Below are 17,701 nucleotides of genomic sequence, written 5' to 3'. Positions count from 1 at the left end.
CTCAACTCAACTCGACAAACTACTCCTACAGGTTAGTGTAGCATTAGTGGGATTACAGGAGTACAGCTGAAAATTCTTATTGCTTACCTTATGCTTCTATGTACACAGATTGGAGAATGTGCATAGTTATTCATCCTTTCAATTGATTCCTCACTCTGGCCGTGTTTTTTATCGGGCAGTGTGTGTAATCAATGGAAAGGATTCTTCGTTGAGGATTCTTCAGTGAAGGTTAAGAAGAAAGAATTCGGATCCATATTGTATCCTTCAATGTTAACTCCACCCGTATTCTTTTTGGTATATACCTTGTTCTAGTTGAATTGAGGGCAGCATGTCAGAATCAGAAGCTGTAGCAATGGAGGTCGTAGACCCCTCGGAAGCCCTTACACGGTTAATAGCTGATCTACGTAATGAGATGATTACTGCCCAGGATACTTTGCGTCACCGCATGGATGTTCTACAAGACGCAATGAGCTCTTCCCCAAATCAGGGAGGTGATATCCCGGCAGCCATAGCTTCCGGTTCAGGGTCATTACTACCTCCATGGGAATCAGTAAAGGTGCTGATGCCCACACAATTTTCCCTTGCTCCTCCCAAGAGATTCCCTGGTGAACCTAAAGCATATCGTACATTCGTTAACCAGTGCAGGTTACATTTTTTGTGTCGGCCTAGCTCATTTACCGATTTAACTACCAAAGCAGCGTTAGTCCTATCATACTTGGGTGGCACAGCTGCGGCGTGGGCCAATCCGCTGTTAGAAAACAACAGTCCGTTATTATATGACTGTGATGCTTTATTGGAAGCGATGAGCACGTTTTTCGACATGCGATATGCTACACAAGCCAATGACCTGGAATTGTTGAGTCTTCAGCAAGGAACACAACCCCTGTTGGCCTATTTGGCCAGATTCAATCAGTTAACAGCTGAAACCAGTTGGCCTGAGAAGAATAAAGCGGCAGTCTTTTACAAAGGCGTGTCAGAGGATCTTAAAGATGCCCTTTCCACTGTTCCGTTGGTACCTGCAGGGTTTACAGAACTCCTGGACCTTATTTTACAAATTGATGCTCGCAGAAATGCCCGTAAAGGAGAAAAGAAACCCTTTCTACCACCTATGGTGCGTTCCGATCCTCCAGTGGCGGCTCCCAGTGATCCTGAACCCATGCAGATAGGGGCCATCCGAGGCCGTCTTTCAAATACAGAATCGGAAAACAGACGAAAGAATAATCTCTGCATGTATTGTGGTTCTGCAGACCATTTATTGGTTTCTTGCCCAAAAAAGCCAAATAGGCACCGGGAAACGCGAAGACTCGGCCTCAGTAGGAGTCCCTGTGCCGAGTTTCAAAATGGGCTCCAGTCAAAATACTCCTTCTGCTCCCATCGCTATCTCAGTGGAACTACGCTTCCACAGTTCTACAATTCAAACTCAGGCAATGATTGATTCAGGGGCTACTAACAATTACATTGATCTTTCATTCCTGCAAACAGCTGCTATACCTACGGTGACTAAGAAAGTTCCAGAAACAGTCAATACTGTCCACGGTTCTATTCTCGCGTCAGGTTTGGTCACTAAAGAAACCATTCCGATTACCGTGGTTCAAAGCAACAGACATATGGAGGAAGTGGTTTTTGATGTTATTTCAGCACCCCAGTACAAATTGATTCTGGGTATATTTCTTGGCTAACTCTACACAATCCCTTAATTGATTGGACAACAGGACAAATACAATATCCTTCATCATGTTGCAATGAAAATTACTTTAAAGATTTGGAACTGATCAGGGATTCATCTGTTGCTTCTTTGCTTGACACGGTTTTAACTATAGGAGCGGTGTCTTCACCTGACATCCAAGTACCTCAGGAATGCAACGCTTTTGCCGATGTATTTGACAAAGGTATGGCTGAACATCTACCACCCCATCGTATTGTCCAATAGAACTGCTACCTGGATCTAAGGTACCAACAGGACGGGTTTATTCCTTAACTCAACAGGAAGATGCAGTCCTCAAAGAATACATTGATAAGGTTCTTAAGGTGGGGTTCATTCGTCCTTCACAGTCCCCAGCGGCCTCTCCTTTGTATTTTGTCCCTAAAAGGAAGGGAGATCTTAGACCTTGTATTGACTACAGAGCCATCAACGAGATAACGGTAAAAAACCAATATTCGTTACCACTAATCAGTGTATTGTTAGATCAATTGGGTTCATCAGTCATTTATACAAAATTAGATCTCCGAGGGGCGTACAATTTGGTGCGCATTCGCGAAGGAGACGAATGGAAGACGGCTTCCAAGACCCGATATGGACTCTATGAGTATCTTGTCATGCCGTTCGGCTTATGTAATGCCCCTGCTACCTTTCAGTTTTTTATGAAGGACATATTTCGGGACATCCTGGACCACTTTATTGTCATTTACTTGGATGATATCCTCATATACTCCTCTTCATACCAGGAGCATATATGTCATGTCACTCAAGTGCTACAAAGACTACGGGAGCACAAGTTGTTTGTGAAAGCTGAAAAGTGTGTTTTTCACACTCAAGAGGTTGAGTTTCTTGGTTATGACATCACAAGCACGGGAGTACGTATGAGTAGCTCCAAAGTCAAGGCCATTCTGGACTGGCCAATTCCCAACAATACCAAAGCATTGCAATCCTTTTTAGGATTTGCTCATTTCTACCGTCGCTTTATTAAGTCTTTCTCTCAGACGGTAGCTCCCAGTTCCAAACTGTCCTTTGCCTGGAACAAGGAAGCACAGAGTTCATTTGATGCATTAAAGGAGGCTTTCACTACCGCCCCAGTTTTACAACATCCGGACATAAATCTTCCATTTTACGTAAGGGGGGATGCTTCTAATGTTGCAGTTGGGGCCATTCTTTCACAAATCTGTCCAGACAGTAATGAGGAGCACCCTGTTGCTTTTTTTTCTCGTAAACTTAACCCATACGAACGCAATTATACAGTCACGGAACGAGAACTCCTAGCGATCAAAGACGCACTACAGGAGTGGCATCACCACCTATTGGGAGCTAAACATCCTGTGACTATATATTCTGATCATCGTAATCTACAAGCCTTCAAAACAATGGTATGTCTAACAGCACGCCAAGCTAGATGGCATGCATTCTTTACCCAGTTTGACTTCCGGATAACTTACCGCCCTTCACGTGAAGTATTCAAGGCTGACGCCTTATCAAGTCTCGGTAAGGACAAATCCAAGCCAGAACCACATCCTTTGGTGGCAAAGCATGTAGTTTGCAGTTGTACTGCTCAGTCTTCATTAAAACATGAACTACAGGAGTGGGTATCTCAGCATCCGCAGGATGTAAATACATTGAAATTAGATGCCCAGAAAGGTCTACCATTTATGCAAGGGGTCCTGTATCTACCTACTGAGAATACTTGCTCCAGAGCCATGCATTGGGGACATGATTCGATAATGGTGGCTCATCCAGGTCAAAAGAAGACTGTCAAACTATTACAACGATGGTGTTGGTGGCCTTCCATGTCTAGAGACGTGATTGATTATGTCAACTCATGTTCTGTATGTGCCCAGTGCAAGAATCAACCCGGTAAACCCATGGGATTAATGCAAAAACTACCGATACCACATAAACCTTGGTACATGATTTCCATGGATTTTGTGGTTGAGTTGCCGTTAGAACAAGGCTTTAACACAATATGGGTTGTGGTGGATTACTTTACCAAACTTGCACTTTTCATACCCTGTAAGGGTTTGCCCACTGCTGCTGTACTAGCAGACCTTTTTCTGCGACATGTGTTTTGTTTCTTTGGTCTACCGACTATCATCATTACAGACAGAGGTTCCCAGTTTTCCTCCCATTTCTGGAAGGCACTTACTTCTGCTCTGTTAAAAGATGAAAGAATGTCCAGCTCGTTCCATCCCCAAACAGATGGACAAACGGAAAGAACAAACAGTACCATGGAGCAGTAATTACGGTGCCTATGCTTGCAGTATCAGTCTAACTGGTTTTCCATGTTACCGTCAGCGGAGTTTATGCATAATAATTCTCTCTATTGGTATGACTTCGTTTTTTGCCTTGTATGGTCAACATCCTAGATCCATTCCATTGGATCCTGACAATCCAGCATCCACTTGTAAATTGCGGGACATGTCGGTATTGCATACTCGAATCCGACAACAACTGCACCGTGCCCAACAGAATACCAAACGATACGCAGATGCCAAGAGAACCTCTGCACCGGTATACCAGGTTGGGATGAAAGTATGGTTATCAGCTAAGAATCTGAAGATACCAGGCAAGAAGAAACTCCTTCCACGGTTTATCGGTCCTTTTGCCATTACCAGGCTTATCAACCCTGCAGCTGTCTGTCTGGAATTACCTACTCGTTGGAGAGTACATTCTGGTCTGGGGACGCTAGAAACCTTGTCTTTTAATTCCTCAGTCAACCCTCTATGGAACAAAGTCAACAAGGAATCGTCTGGCCATGCAGTTTCAGAAGACAGTTGTTTAAATCTTGTGACGTAAGTCATGAGGCCTTGGTTGCCTTGTCTTAGATCAAGGAGTCTTTCTTGAGATGAGATAGAGATTTCCTGTCGACTAAACATCGATTTGAGGCTGTTGACAAACTCTGGATAAGAGTCTAGAATAGCATTACCCGCAATCACTAAAGGGGTTGCCCATGCCAGGGCTGCACCCGTAAGATGTGAAACAAGAAACCCTACCTTGTCTTTGTCCATAGGGAAGTACTTAATCTTAAATGTGAACTGCACAGTACAACTATCCAAAAACTCTTTAAATTTGTGCGGACTACCGTCATACTTGCCGGTGGGTAATGAGGAGGGAGGTAATTCAGGATTGGCTCGTGGTATCTGTTGTCTGAGATGGGTATTTTCCTGTTTGAGATTTTGTACCTCATGAGACAAGGATTGCATGTCAGCCATGAGCTGCATCTGCTGTCCCATGGCTTCTGCTATGCTGGGCGTCGCTATCTGTGACAAGTTAGGTTTAAATAGCATGCAGTTAGCCACTAACCTGAGCAGATGGCAATTCCTTGATAACAGGAAGACCCCCCTGTGAACTTTACAACCCTCCGCCTGACTAGGACAGGGATCGGAGAGGATCAAAATCTCCAGGGAAACCCTCTGGGGGAAAAAACCCTGTCCCGGATTTGAGAGCAAAGGCAGTGTAGCTCTTTGATCTTCTTTAAATTACTTGACTGGACCCTTTCAATGCCAAGGTGATGCTACTGTCTGTCGGAGATAAGGGAAAGGGTAAGTAGTGAATTAGAGAGGAAAGGACACAGAATATTGAGAGAGGAAATTAATTGCACCTGAGGCTATATATATTCAAGTCCTTAATCAGTCTGTAGCAGAGACGTTTGTGGACCGGGATACTTTTCCACGGAATCGTGTGTTCTCTATAAAGGCAGAAGAAGAGAAAGAAGTTGGAGTTTCCCTGATTCTGATATAATATATTCTCCCTTCCCAGTAAAGTTACTGAGCTACAAGCATTGTAGAATGTCAGCGCTCCTACACAGAGCGTGTGGATGTCGATGGAAGGGGCGAAGCTCCTTTCGCGAAGGCCCTGCCGAGACAGAGGGGTTAGTACTTCAGTACGGTCAAGGATGATACGGATGAAGACGCCGAGAGTATCCCTACCATGATATTAAGTTCCCTTAAATGAAGAATGAAGGTAAGCTGAGGATTGACTTTAGTGTTTGAGACGCAGTGCGGGCAGGCAGGACAGGGCAGAGTGAAAGTGTGAGGACCAGGAGTGGACGTAACCGCCGAAATGGCAGATCTGTAACAGGAGAGAAGAGTAAGTTCAGAAGGAGCACAGATAACAGGTAGCAAGTTTTCCTAGGAAGCAAAACTTACGGAGTGTCAGGTAAAAGAGTAGCGACGCGCTGGGGCACAGGAACAGGCAGCATATAATACGTCACATGACCACATGTGGGCGGAGTCCACCCATCAGCCGGAGCGGCCAGACTCGCTCTATCGGACCAGCGCTTCCTGGCAGCCATGTTGGAATACAATGAAGCACCAGCGTATCGAAGCCGGCCACGGCGCCACCATCACCAGCAGCCGTAATGAGACATAACAGTGAGAGAATTGACTTGAGAGATTGTTGGTGGCAAACTGGAGGGTAAACACCTGACACTCAGAATGTATCGGATTTAAGTACACATATGGTGCTCTATTATGGAATAGAGGAATCTATTTAAGAAAAATTCAAGGTGCAGGGGAGAAAAAATATCAACCCTGGCATATGGGTTGTACAATTACACAAAGACCAAAAAAGAACCCTAATAGGGAACTCCCGTCCCCTGCACTCTATTAATCGCTTAAACAAGCTGAATGAAGGTATATTCCCAAGAGGGGAATAGGAGTACATAGAGTAAATCAATTGAAAGTTAAATGTAACAACATAGTAATTCAAAATAAGATACAATTGAGCAACAAAGTAGTTCACAGTATCCGTTTAACGTCAAAGTCTATTAATCAGTTCAAAAGAGAGTTGATTGTCCAATCAGGATTTATTTTTAAAGAGCAAATGCCCAACGCGTTTCGAGAAAAAATGTTCTCTTCATCAGGGGCTGTTGTTGTTCGTTGTGTCAATCACAGTAACTCTAGAGAAATATATACAAAATAATAATAATTTCAGTTTACATGATAATAACATAGACTAATTGTACAGAGACAGTAAATTATCCAATCATCATATGCATTTTTAAAGCAGGAAGTGGCTCACCCACTATAAGAGTCCACAATCTAGTTATAAAGCAACAAGGAGCTAGAGTTAGTATCATTTTAGCAGTGTCATCATTCTATCAGACAATTGTAATTTATAAAAAGAACAGTTACAAATACCCCTAGGTGTATCAAGTGTAAAGGTGTAAAGGACATACCGTATGTTACATTAAAGGATGAACTGGGTCAAGTTGTTGCATAAGTGTGTCATCCCAACAAGGTGTAGCTGTCTGAATCCCCTATAGTGTAACAAAAAGAGGCAAAGATTGCTAATGGAGCATTGTGGTTTGGAGTGGGTAGGGGTAGGAGAAAAATCTGTGGACTTACTTAGTTAAACCGAAATCGCTAGCATCTGAAGCTCAGAAAGGTTCAGGTGTCATATTGATGTCAATGGAAGGCAGTAATATCAATCTGTACGCGGTTCCTACAAAATGAAGGCGCCACTCGTTACAAATAGAACGATTAAGTCAGTCTAAAGTTTCAGGAATATACGTCAGAGTTGAGTGAAAGTAGCGAAGCCCTGTTCTAGAATAACTTACTGTGGTCATAGTAGGGCAGGTAAGCCAGGTAAGTGCAGCGGAAACCAGTAGTCGCACTAAACCACCGTTAAAAAATGGCGGCTAATATATACGTCATTGTTGTGACGTCATTACGCTGCAGCGCACCGTAGAACGCATGACGTCGCCAATGTCAACACTTTATACACGTCTGTTAAGTCAGTTACAAATAGAGCGACTGATACAATTACATAAGTATATATCAGATGCTAGCGATTTCGGTTTAACTAAGTAAGTCCACAGATTTTTCTCCTACCCCTACCCACTCCAAACCACAATGCTCCATTAGCAATCTTTGCCTCTTTTTGTTACACTATAGGGGATTCAGACAGCTACACCTTGTTGGGATGACACACTTATGCAACAACTTGACCCAGTTCATCCTTTAATGTAACATACGGTATGTCCTTTACACCTTTACACTTGATACACCTAGGGGTATTTGTAACTGTTCTTTTTATAAATTACAATTGTCTGATAGAATGATGACACTGCTAAAATGATACTAACTCTAGCTCCTTGTTGCTTTATAACTAGATTGTGGACTCTTATAGTGGGTGAGCCACTTCCTGCTTTAAAAATGCATATGATGATTGGATAATTTACTGTCTCTGTACAATTAGTCTATGTTATTATCATGTAAACTGAAATTATTATTATTTTGTATATATTTCTCTAGAGTTACTGTGATTGACACAACGAACAACAACAGCCCCTGATGAAGAGAACATTTTTTCTCGAAACGCGTTGGGCATTTGCTCTTTAAAAATAAATCCTGATTGGACAACCAACTCTCTTTTGAACTGATTAATAGACTTTGACGTTAAACGGATACTGTGAACTACTTTGTTGCTCAATTGTATCTTATTTTGAATTACTATGTTGTTACATTTAACTTTCAATTGATTTACTCTATGTACTCCTATTCCCCTCTTGGGAATATACCTTCATTCAGATTGTTGGTGGCACACAGGTTCAGAGGATTGAGACAAAATGTGAGTGAAATTCTGCCTGCCTTTATACAGCACACAGAGCCCTGCTGCCCTTGCTCCGGCATTTCTCTCCCTGCCTTTAAGAATCTTTAGGACCAGTGCTCATCTGCTGGTAAGCCTGGAATTTACAGTGCGCACAGTGTGGATTATAGCATCTTGATCCTGAAAAAAACATTTTACCCATTGCTTGCTGTCGGAGGATTGCATAAAGTGCAATAATTTCTCCGATTTCTGCCCACTAACTGGGTTTTCATTTTTAATCACTTGGGCATGATTTGGTGCCTCACTTGACTTGGCCCTTCTAAGATGGCCTAAATATTTTTCACTGGTGTGTGAGCTGCCTGTTCTGGCCCTACTCCTCCTTCCATTGGTTGCCTTGGCCTAGATAGGCCAATCACAGCAACCAGGAGGCAGGGCCTGGCCCAGACACACAAAGGCCCACAACGGAGGCCCATGTCTGCTTCCTGTCTGCTACCAGAACGCTGCCTGAGACTCTTCTTTACCTCTGCGCATGAGCCTCCCTGATGCTGCTACATCACTCCTGAAAGTCATCTGGACTTCAATGACATTCACACCCCCCTTAACCATGGGTTAGGTCCCTCCCTCAGGTCTCACTCTTACCCCCTCTTGACTTTTCCCGCTCTCTGCTTGTCTCCCATATTCACACTCCTAACTACTTTGCTTTTACACACATTGCTTGCATCTAACCCTAATTATTAATTTCAATTCTAGATGTGCCTTGCATTCCAGTTAAAAGTCAATTCTAGCTGTACCTTGCATTCCAGTTAAAAGTGAATTCTACCTGTGCCTTGCTTTTTGGTAAAAAGTCAGTTCTAGCTGTGCCTTGCTTTTTTGTAAAAAGTCAATTCTAACCGTGCCTTGCATTCCAGTTAAAAGCCAATTGTAGCTGGGCGTTGAATTTTGGTTAAAAGTCAATTCTAGCTGTGCCTTGCAATCCAGTTAAAAGTCAATTCTAGCTGTACCTTCTTGCATTCCAGTTAAAAGTGAATTCTACCTGTGCCTTGCTTTTTGGTAAAAAGTCTATTCTAGCTGTGCCTTGCTTTTTTGTAAAAAGTCAATTCTAACTGTGCCTTGCATTCCAGTTAAAAGCCAATTGTAGCTGGGCGTTGAATTTTGGTGAAAATTCAATTCTAGCTGTGCTTTGCATTTTGGTTAAGTGTCAATTCTAACTACCTTTTGCTAAACTTGCTAAGCACTTTGCTTGTATTGCTGATATTCTGTAACTTGCTGTCCCAGTGACTTCACTGTTCTCTCTTTTCCACCCTTACCTGCTTTCACTCCCCTCCCACCCTGTTTCCTCCCCTTTCCCCCCCCCCTTTTTCTCGCTACCACACCCATGGGGCTTTCTGTTTCTCCTATCTTCTCCAACTGCTTCTCCATCGACTATTCTTCCCTTCTCATCAAGTCTTGTAGGAAGAAGTTCAAAAGGATATCTTGGCCTCCAACCTTGGTCTCCCTATCGCTGATACCGATTCCAGCGCTTCCTCCAGACAGACTCTCATTGACATCCTCTTTGTCGTTCCTTCGCCAGATCTATGGACTCTTCATATGATATCTGTGCTCTATCCTGTCTCCTCCTATCACATTAATGGTGGCACCAGCTGAGAAGTCCTCATGGCCTCCCTCGACTCATCTAAGGTCATCATTAATGTCTACTTTAATGGCACTGTCATGGTCCAAGGCCCTCAGGCCAATCTCCTCTTTGGTATGCGCTTCCCTCGCCTCATCAATTTCTATTTAATCTCCTGCTGTCCCCTCTTCCCCCCTTGGCAACCTTGCCCTCTCTCTCCCCTCATCTTCGCCCCACCTCGGGCTCCTTCTTCACCTCCGCAGGGCGTACCTCTGATTTGTACCCCTCCCTGCAAGGCCATTAATGCTGGCAACCTTCTTCATCTTGCCACTCTCAGCTATCGCTCTCTGTCAAACACTCCTCTGACATCTGCCATCTCCTGGAAGAACTTGACCTCAATGTCCTCGGTCTCACCGAGACATGGTTCACATCCAGCTCTGTCACAAGCTCTGATACTCCTCCCTGACGGCAACAAGATACTCTCCGCTCCAAGATCCACCTGGCTCGGAGGGGGTGTAGCCCTGATCTTTTCTGAGTGGATTCCTGTCTCTTTCTAATGCCTTGTCTGCAGGCTTTCTCTCTCTCCTAGCCACTCTCTTACCGTGGCTACTATCTACCGGCCTCCTGGTCAGATCACCTAATTTCTCTCTGAGTAGGCAGAGCTATCCTCCTCCCTCCTGGCCTCATCCACTAAACTCCTCTTTTTTGGTGATCTCAATATCCAGTTTGACTCTCCTTGTTCCTCCTCTGTACTTTTCAGTGACCTCTGCGATTCCCTCTCCCTTTCTATCGTCCCCTCTGACCCGCCTCACTCTGCAGGGCACACACTTGATGTCTTGATCTCCTCTGACCTCCCCCTCTCCATCCCTCTGACCACTCCTCTCTCCTGGATTGATCACTCCCTCATCTCCTCTCATCTCTCCCTTTCTTCCCCCCAGGCCAAGCCAACCCTAACACTGTCACCTACCTTCTCGGACATCTGGCCCATGAAGCGTGTGTCAGTTGGGGCTTTTGCCCCCACCTTCTCTCCCCTGTCTCTGCCTTTGGATGGCCCACATGCTGACACAGCCCTGTCAATGCTCTACTCTTCTATCTCTGATACTCTTGATGCTCTTGCCCCTGTCATGAGGATTCGTTCGAAGCCCAAAGCCAAGTGCAATTTAACTCTGAGCTAGCTACGTAAGTGTAGGGTGGCTGAGAGGAAATGGAAGGCTTCTTTCCCATCCTCTGACAAAATGGCCTGCCGCCTTCTCCAAAGGCAATACCATCTCTGTCCACACTAAGAAGAGAGCCCACATCCAAGCCCGTGTCTCTGCGGCATCTAACAATTTGGCCAAACTCTTTCAAATATGCAAGGAGCTAGACAACCCTGCTGCAGTCTCTACCTCTCTTGTCACCTCCCAGTCCCTTTGCATGGCCTTGCCTCTCACTTTATCTAAAAAAAACAGGATATCCTGTCCACCCTCTCATCCCCTTCCCCTCTTCTCCCCTCTCCTTCAGTAAACTGTGGACCTCCTACAGCCACCCCCCTACCCTCTTTCTCGTCCTTTCCTCTCTTCTCCCTTGACAAGGTCTCTAGACAAGTCCGATCTATGAAAGTCTTGTCTAAACAGGTTCTTCCCTGTTCTTCCAAAACCATTAAGCACCACATTGACACCGTTTCTCCTGCAGTGGCAGATTTCTGCAACGTCTACTTCGCCTCTGGAGCCTTCCCCCCCCCTCTGAAGCATTCTCTTGTGCACCCTCTTCTCAAGAAGCCCACAGCCGACCCTTCTTGCCTGGCTAACTATCGCTCAATCTCCATCACTCCTTTTCTGGGCAAACTCCTGGAAAAGCTGGCCATCTCTCAGCTTAACCTTCACTCGGATTCTGTTGGTTGCCTCCACGATGATCAGTCTGGCTTTAGAGCTGCCAGAAGCGCAGAAACTGCTCTCCTGAACATCCATGAAGACCTGCTCTCCAACATTGACTCTAACATCCCCTCTGTCCTCATCTTACTCAATCTCTTTTCTGCTTTCGACATGGTCAAACATACCATCCTGCTCAACGGTCTTTTTACAACATGGGTATCCCTGATCAGGCTCTGTCCTGGTTGACTTCTTTCCTCTCTGATCGACCCTCCCAGGTCCAACTTGGGTCCTTCCTTTCCTCTAACTCCCTTTCTACCTGTGGAGTTCCCAAGGGGTCTAACCACTCACTCTGGCTTTTCAACCAATACCTGGCAATTCTCGCCTACCGCATTGCCATTGTCTACTTCAATTTCCAGTGCTATGCTGATGACACTCAACTCATTTTCAGGCTTCCCTCTGCCACCTCATCTCCTTCTCTTTTCTCTGATTGCCTATCTGCCATGCAGGATTGGTGTGCCGCCAACGATCTCTGCCTGAATGCCAGCAAGGTAGAGATTCTCCTCATCGGCACACCATCACCCTCCTTTCCTGTCACTCTCTGGCCGGCCTGCCTTGGCCCTCCTCCTACCCCAACCTGCGAGGCTAAGAACCTTGGGGTCATCTTTGACTCCACGCTTTTCTTCTTTGGCCACATCTCTGATGTCTCTAAAAAGTCAAACTTCCTACTGCACCTCCTCAGAGGTATTTTGCCTTTCTCCAGCATAGGGTCTGGCATGGATTCACATGCTCATGAATATTCCCCGTCGTCAGGCTGGGAATCCTCGGTAAAGAAAAAATCAGTATCAGTTTCGTTTCTGATCTGTCTTTCGTAGTAGTAACCAATCACTGATCTCTGCGTCATACTGACCACAGCCAATGACTGCCCTCTACCTAAGCCCCGCCTCTGGCAGCCATCTTCAGATTTTTACTGCACGTTCAAGTGTTGGGATCCTCGTGCTATTGCTCTCGAGCGTTAGTGCTATTTTTCATGTTTGTTCTCAAAAAAATGTCTCTTTTTTCGGTCAAAAGAGCCTCAAGCTCCACCGTTTCTTCATCCAATCAACGTGGACCCGTGTCGGATTCGTCTACGCCCCTCAAGGGTGAAGATTTCGTCGAGCCACGCTTTTGGAGGACTCCAGAAGTTTCTCAGGCCCATCTCGGACATGGCCCAGGAGAAGGGAAGCTCGACGCCTTCTTGCATTTATCTCATCCGCCTGTGCAGGCTCCGGATGCGCCCGTTGCAGGAGTTCCTGGACGCGCGCTGGATCCAGATGACGGGCAGCTTCGAGGAGAGGATCACACTCGACGAGAGTTTCCGACGAGCGATCCGGTGGTGGGGCACCCGTGCGCATCTGACGGCGGGCATGGACTTCCAGACCCCCGGCTACCAGGAGACAGTGACCACGGATGCCTCCCTGGAAGGGTGGGGAGCGCACACCGAAAATCTGCACGCGAGAGGCCTTTGGCTTCCGACGGAGAAGTCCCTCCATATCAACGTCCTGGAGCTCCGTGCAGTGTTTTGGGCCCTCAGGTCCTTTCTTCCGTCCCTCAAGGGCAAGGTGGTGAGGATCTTCACCGACAACACCACCACCATGTTCTACATCAGGAAGCAGGGCGGAACCAGGTCCCCAGCCCTGTCCAAGGAGGCGCAGGATCTGTGGCATTGGGCCGTCGCCCAAGGGATGTTTCTGGTGCCGTTTCATCTGGCAGGGATAAAGAACACCATCGCCAACTCGCTCAGCAGAGAGCTGCGCTCGTGCCACGAGTGGGAACTACGACAGGATCTAGTGGACCGCCTCTTCCGACGGTGGGGCACACCCCAGATCGATCTGTTCGCGACGGCGACGAACTCCAAGTGCCGGAGGTTCGCCAGCAGGTTTCCCCAGCCGAGGAGCATGGGCGATGCTTTCTCGTTCCCCTGGGAGGGCCTGTTTCTATACGCGTTCCCTCCATTGCCATTGCTGATCAGGCTCATCAACCAGCTCAAGAGGTCACGGTGCAGGATGATCCTCGTCGCACCTGCGTGGCCGAGGCAGATATGGTTCCCGGACCTTCTGGACTTGTCAGCGTCCCCGTCAATCAAGCTGCCAGTGGACGCTGATCTTCTCTCCAGGGAAGGAGGCGCCATCCTCCATCACGACCCGAAGTCGCTGAACTTGCAGGCCTGGCTCCTGCAGCGTTAGAGTTTGGAGGATACGACATACTGGCCGACTGCAGAGAGGTTCTTGCAAAGGCCAGGGCGTCCTCAACTCTTAAATGCTATGGACACAAATGGAAGAGGTTCTCTGTCTGGTGCCACGCACAGAAGATTAACCATCTACGGATTACGGCTCCCCAGGTACTGCCGTACCTTCTGACGCTGGCCAAGGCTGGACTGGCGCACGCGTCCATCAAGATTCATCTTGCTGCGATCTCCCGATACACCAGGACCACGGGGCGGACGTCTTTGTGGTCTCATCGTCTGGTGAAAGAATTCATGAAGGGACTGTTCAGATCGTTCCCGCCGGTGAAGGCTCCGGCCCCGGCGTGGGAGCTCAACGTGGTGCTGACCAAGCTCATGGGACCTTCGTTCGAGCCTCTGCACTCGGCTCCGTTGAAGTTCTTGTTGTGGAAAACAGCGTTTCTTGTGGCCATCACCTCCGCACGAAGAGTGGGAGAGATCCAGGCCCTTTCCTGCAAGCCCCCGTACTTGACTTTTCACGACACGAGTGTAGTGCTCAGGACGCACCCCTCCTTCATGCCCAAGGTGCCGTCGGAATTCCACCTCAACAAACCCTTGGTGTTGCCTGTTTTCTTCCCGTCGCCTTTGTCGCCGGCCGAAAGGACTTTGCACTCGCTGGATGTGGCTAGAGCGCTGAAGTTTTACGTGGACCGCACAAAGTGTTTTCGGAAGACGTCACAACTTTTTGTGAACTTTGGACCTGTCAATCAGGGGATGGCTCTCTCAAAGGCCTCCATTTCCAGATGGCTCTCCGGCTGTATCATGTACTGTCATCGGTTGGCAAACCGACCGCTGCCTGGCCGTCCGAGAGCCCATTACACCAGAGCGATCGCAGCCACCACGGCGTTCCTATCTGGTGTGCCCTTGCTGGACATCTGCAGGGCTGCTACGTGGAGGTCGACGCACACCTTCACGAAATTCTACTGCGTCGATCGGGATTCCAGGGAGGAGTCCAGGGTCGGCCAAGCAGTGCTGCGCAATCTGTTCGCCTAAGGTGAGCCTGGTGAGGAGGTAAGAATTGCTTAATGTTGAGTTTGATGTAATGCTTAATGTTGAGCCTTTGCCACCTCCCGTGGTTGTGCATGTGTGTACTGCTATGTATTCTTTATTCATGAGCATGTGAATCCATGCCAGACCCCATGCTGGAGAAGGAACAAGTTACTTACCTGTAACTGTTGTTCTCCAGCATGGGTCTGGCATGGATTCACATGCGAACCCTCCCGCCTACCCCTCTGCGGCTCTTCACTTGGTCATACTGCCACTTCACGTGCTACCAAATCTGAAGATGGCTGCCAGAGGCGGGGCTTAGGTAGAGGGCAGTCATTGGCTGTGGTCAGTATGACGCAGAGATCAGTGATTGGTTACTACTACGAAAGACAGATCAGAAACGAAACTGATACTGATTTTTACTTTACCGAGGATTCCCAGCCTGACGACGGGGAATATTCATGAGCATGTGAATCCATGCCAGACCCATGCTGGAGAACAACAGTTACAGGTAAGTAACTTGTTCCTTCCTCTCCTTCCCCCAGAAGCTCACTGTCTCTCGAGCCCTGGTTCTCTCTAGGTTTGATTATTGCAACAGCCTCTTTCTAAATCTACCTTCTTCTACTCTCTGCCCTTTGCAACTTGTCCAGAACAGGACTGCGAGACTTGTCCTTGTTCTCAAAACCTGGGATCGTATGTGTCTAGCCCTGAAATCTCTCCACTGGCTCCCAGTTGCTGTAAGGATCAAACTCAAGACCCTTTGCATTGTCCAAAAGGCTTTCTGGTGCCTGGGTCCAAAATATCTTCAGCTATCCGTCCGTAAATACCTTCCCTCCCGAGCGCTTTGATCCTCTACCTCCAGCTCCCTCAGGGTCAGTTGTTTTTCTGAGAAACGAGCTGGGGGTAGATCTCTGTCTTCGGTGGGGGCCTCCCTCTGGAACAGCCTACCTCCCACTCTGAAACTTGAGAAGAACGAACTCCGGTTCCGGAAGTACCTCAAGACCTTCCTCTTTGCTTCTGCCTTTGCTCCTCCTCTTCCCTGCTGATCTGTTCTGCCTCGGCATTGTGTACCTGGTTACCCTCTGGCTTTCGGGCCCAGGTACCTGCTCACCCTGCCACCCACCCGCAATGCCTCCTGGTAATCCCTTGCACTGGAGTCTGTATCTGTAACCCTACAGCACCCCCCCCCCTTTTTCTGCACATATCGGACACAAAATCTTGCTCTTACCACTTGCTGACTGCACTACTACTGTGTGTTTGTTTTTTATTTATTTATTTCTTTATTCCTTTGCTCAGCACTTTCCAGTTCTCCCTCCCCTCCCATGCACTTTTCCCCTTTCCCTCTCCCCTGCACTTGCACGTTCTCAATGTCACTGGGCCTAGTAAGATTGTTGTTTTTTATCTCCCTGGTTTGGCAGATTCAAGAGCAGAGGAGTGGTTTTGAAGGGCAGTCAGATAGATTTGGCAATCTGAGAAGTGTCTAAATCTTTGCCAAGTGTGAAGGTTTTTCCTTGTTGTTTTCAGGGTGCGGATGGTAGGTGTAATCTCAGGCCGTAGAAGCGAGGGTTTAGGAGTGAATGTAGTAAGAGGGAAGTGAGAGGCCAAGTGAGCGCTAAGAGCAGATTAAAGGTTAGTGAAGTCTTCATCGGTGGATGGAATGGTGAACTTTGCATTGGAGGAGAGAGAGTGGTGTAGGCCAGAGAGGTAGATAAGGAAATTAGAGGTGGGAATCTTGTGCTTGGTAATGGAAGTTATAGATGGAGTGAGTGAGGTGGAAGTAGGAGTGGAGATTGAGGCAAAGACGATGGAATGATCAGAAGGAGGAGCAGTGGAAATATTAGAGGCAGAGAGAGGAGTTGAAAGGAGAAGAGAATAAGGTCAAGTGAGTTAATGGGCAGGCAGAAGGTGGACAGAAGAGAGCTTAAGTCAGTGGATAGAGGAGTGAAGAGAGAGGGGAGCTTAAAGTCACCAGTGACAATGAGGTGATGATAGGGAGGAAGGGAGTCAATTAGTTGGGAGAGGTGGTAAATTAATTCACCAGCGGAGGAACCAGGTGGCTGATAGAGAAATATAATATGAATACCATAGGGAGCAGTGATTGTAGAGATTCGAAAGAGAGATAAATAGCGATAGGTAGGGGAGTAGGAGAGATCAGAAGTTTGGAAGATATAAACAATCTTACACCACCACCATTACCGGTTTCAGGATCAGAGGGAGAACTCCAGGTTTCTGTAAGGGTAATGAGGTCAAGAGAGGGAAAATGGAAAGAAGGAACGCAGAGGCAAAGGAAGTCTTGTTACGGTCAAGATTGGTCATTCCAAGAGCAATATCAAGAGAGTGCGGTGTAGAAGCAAACTAATGCTAATGCTGAGGCTGCAAATAGGAGAGGCGCTGAGGGTAAATGTGAAAAGAGTGATGAAAGTTGGGGGTTGGCGGTTTTGTGAATAGAGGGAGTAGGTGAGCAACAAGAGGGTTGGCTTCAAGGGAAAGGGATGATCGGGATAGGAAGAGAATTGAAACCGCTTTGAGCAGAGGAGAATGTAGAAAGAATTAGAAGAGAAAGGAAGAGATAGTAAGAGCAGTGCATGGTGAGGGCGGGGCAGAGCAAAGACGTTATTGGTATTCACAAGCAAGTAGCAGGATACAGAAAAGCAATAGCTCAAGCGCAAAGAGGCTGGAGGAAAGGCTGGACGTTGGCCCTTTGCTGTTTGCCCTTTGCTGCGTCACCACAAAGC

General features: G+C 47.0%; 1 protein-coding gene across 4 annotated transcripts in view; it reads left to right on the top strand.

The window, feature by feature from the left end:
- LOC138581040 (sulfotransferase 1 family member D1-like) overlaps nucleotides 1-17,701 on the top strand; it is a 289,076-nt gene that overhangs the window by 229,128 nt on the left and 42,247 nt on the right. Inside the window, exon 8 of one of the 4 annotated variants that reach the window (XM_069652068.1) lies at nucleotides 7,966-8,077. The exons of the other annotated variants lie outside the window; for them this stretch is intronic. Within the exon in view, the coding sequence (XP_069508169.1) occupies nucleotides 7,966-7,976 (11 nt within the window). The 3' untranslated portion in view covers nucleotides 7,977-8,077. Of the gene's footprint in view, nucleotides 1-7,965; nucleotides 8,078-17,701 lie in introns of those variants that run through there. 4 annotated transcript variants of the gene reach the window in all.

The sequence above is a fragment of the Ambystoma mexicanum genome, chromosome 3p (genome assembly GCF_040938575.1).
Source record: "Ambystoma mexicanum isolate Mex_15411 chromosome 3p, UKY_AmexF1_1, whole genome shotgun sequence".
In the NCBI taxonomy this organism is placed as follows: domain Eukaryota; kingdom Metazoa; phylum Chordata; class Amphibia; order Caudata; family Ambystomatidae; genus Ambystoma; species Ambystoma mexicanum.
Note: the sequence above shows the minus strand (reverse complement) of the source record. Positions and strands in the feature narration are given on the sequence as shown.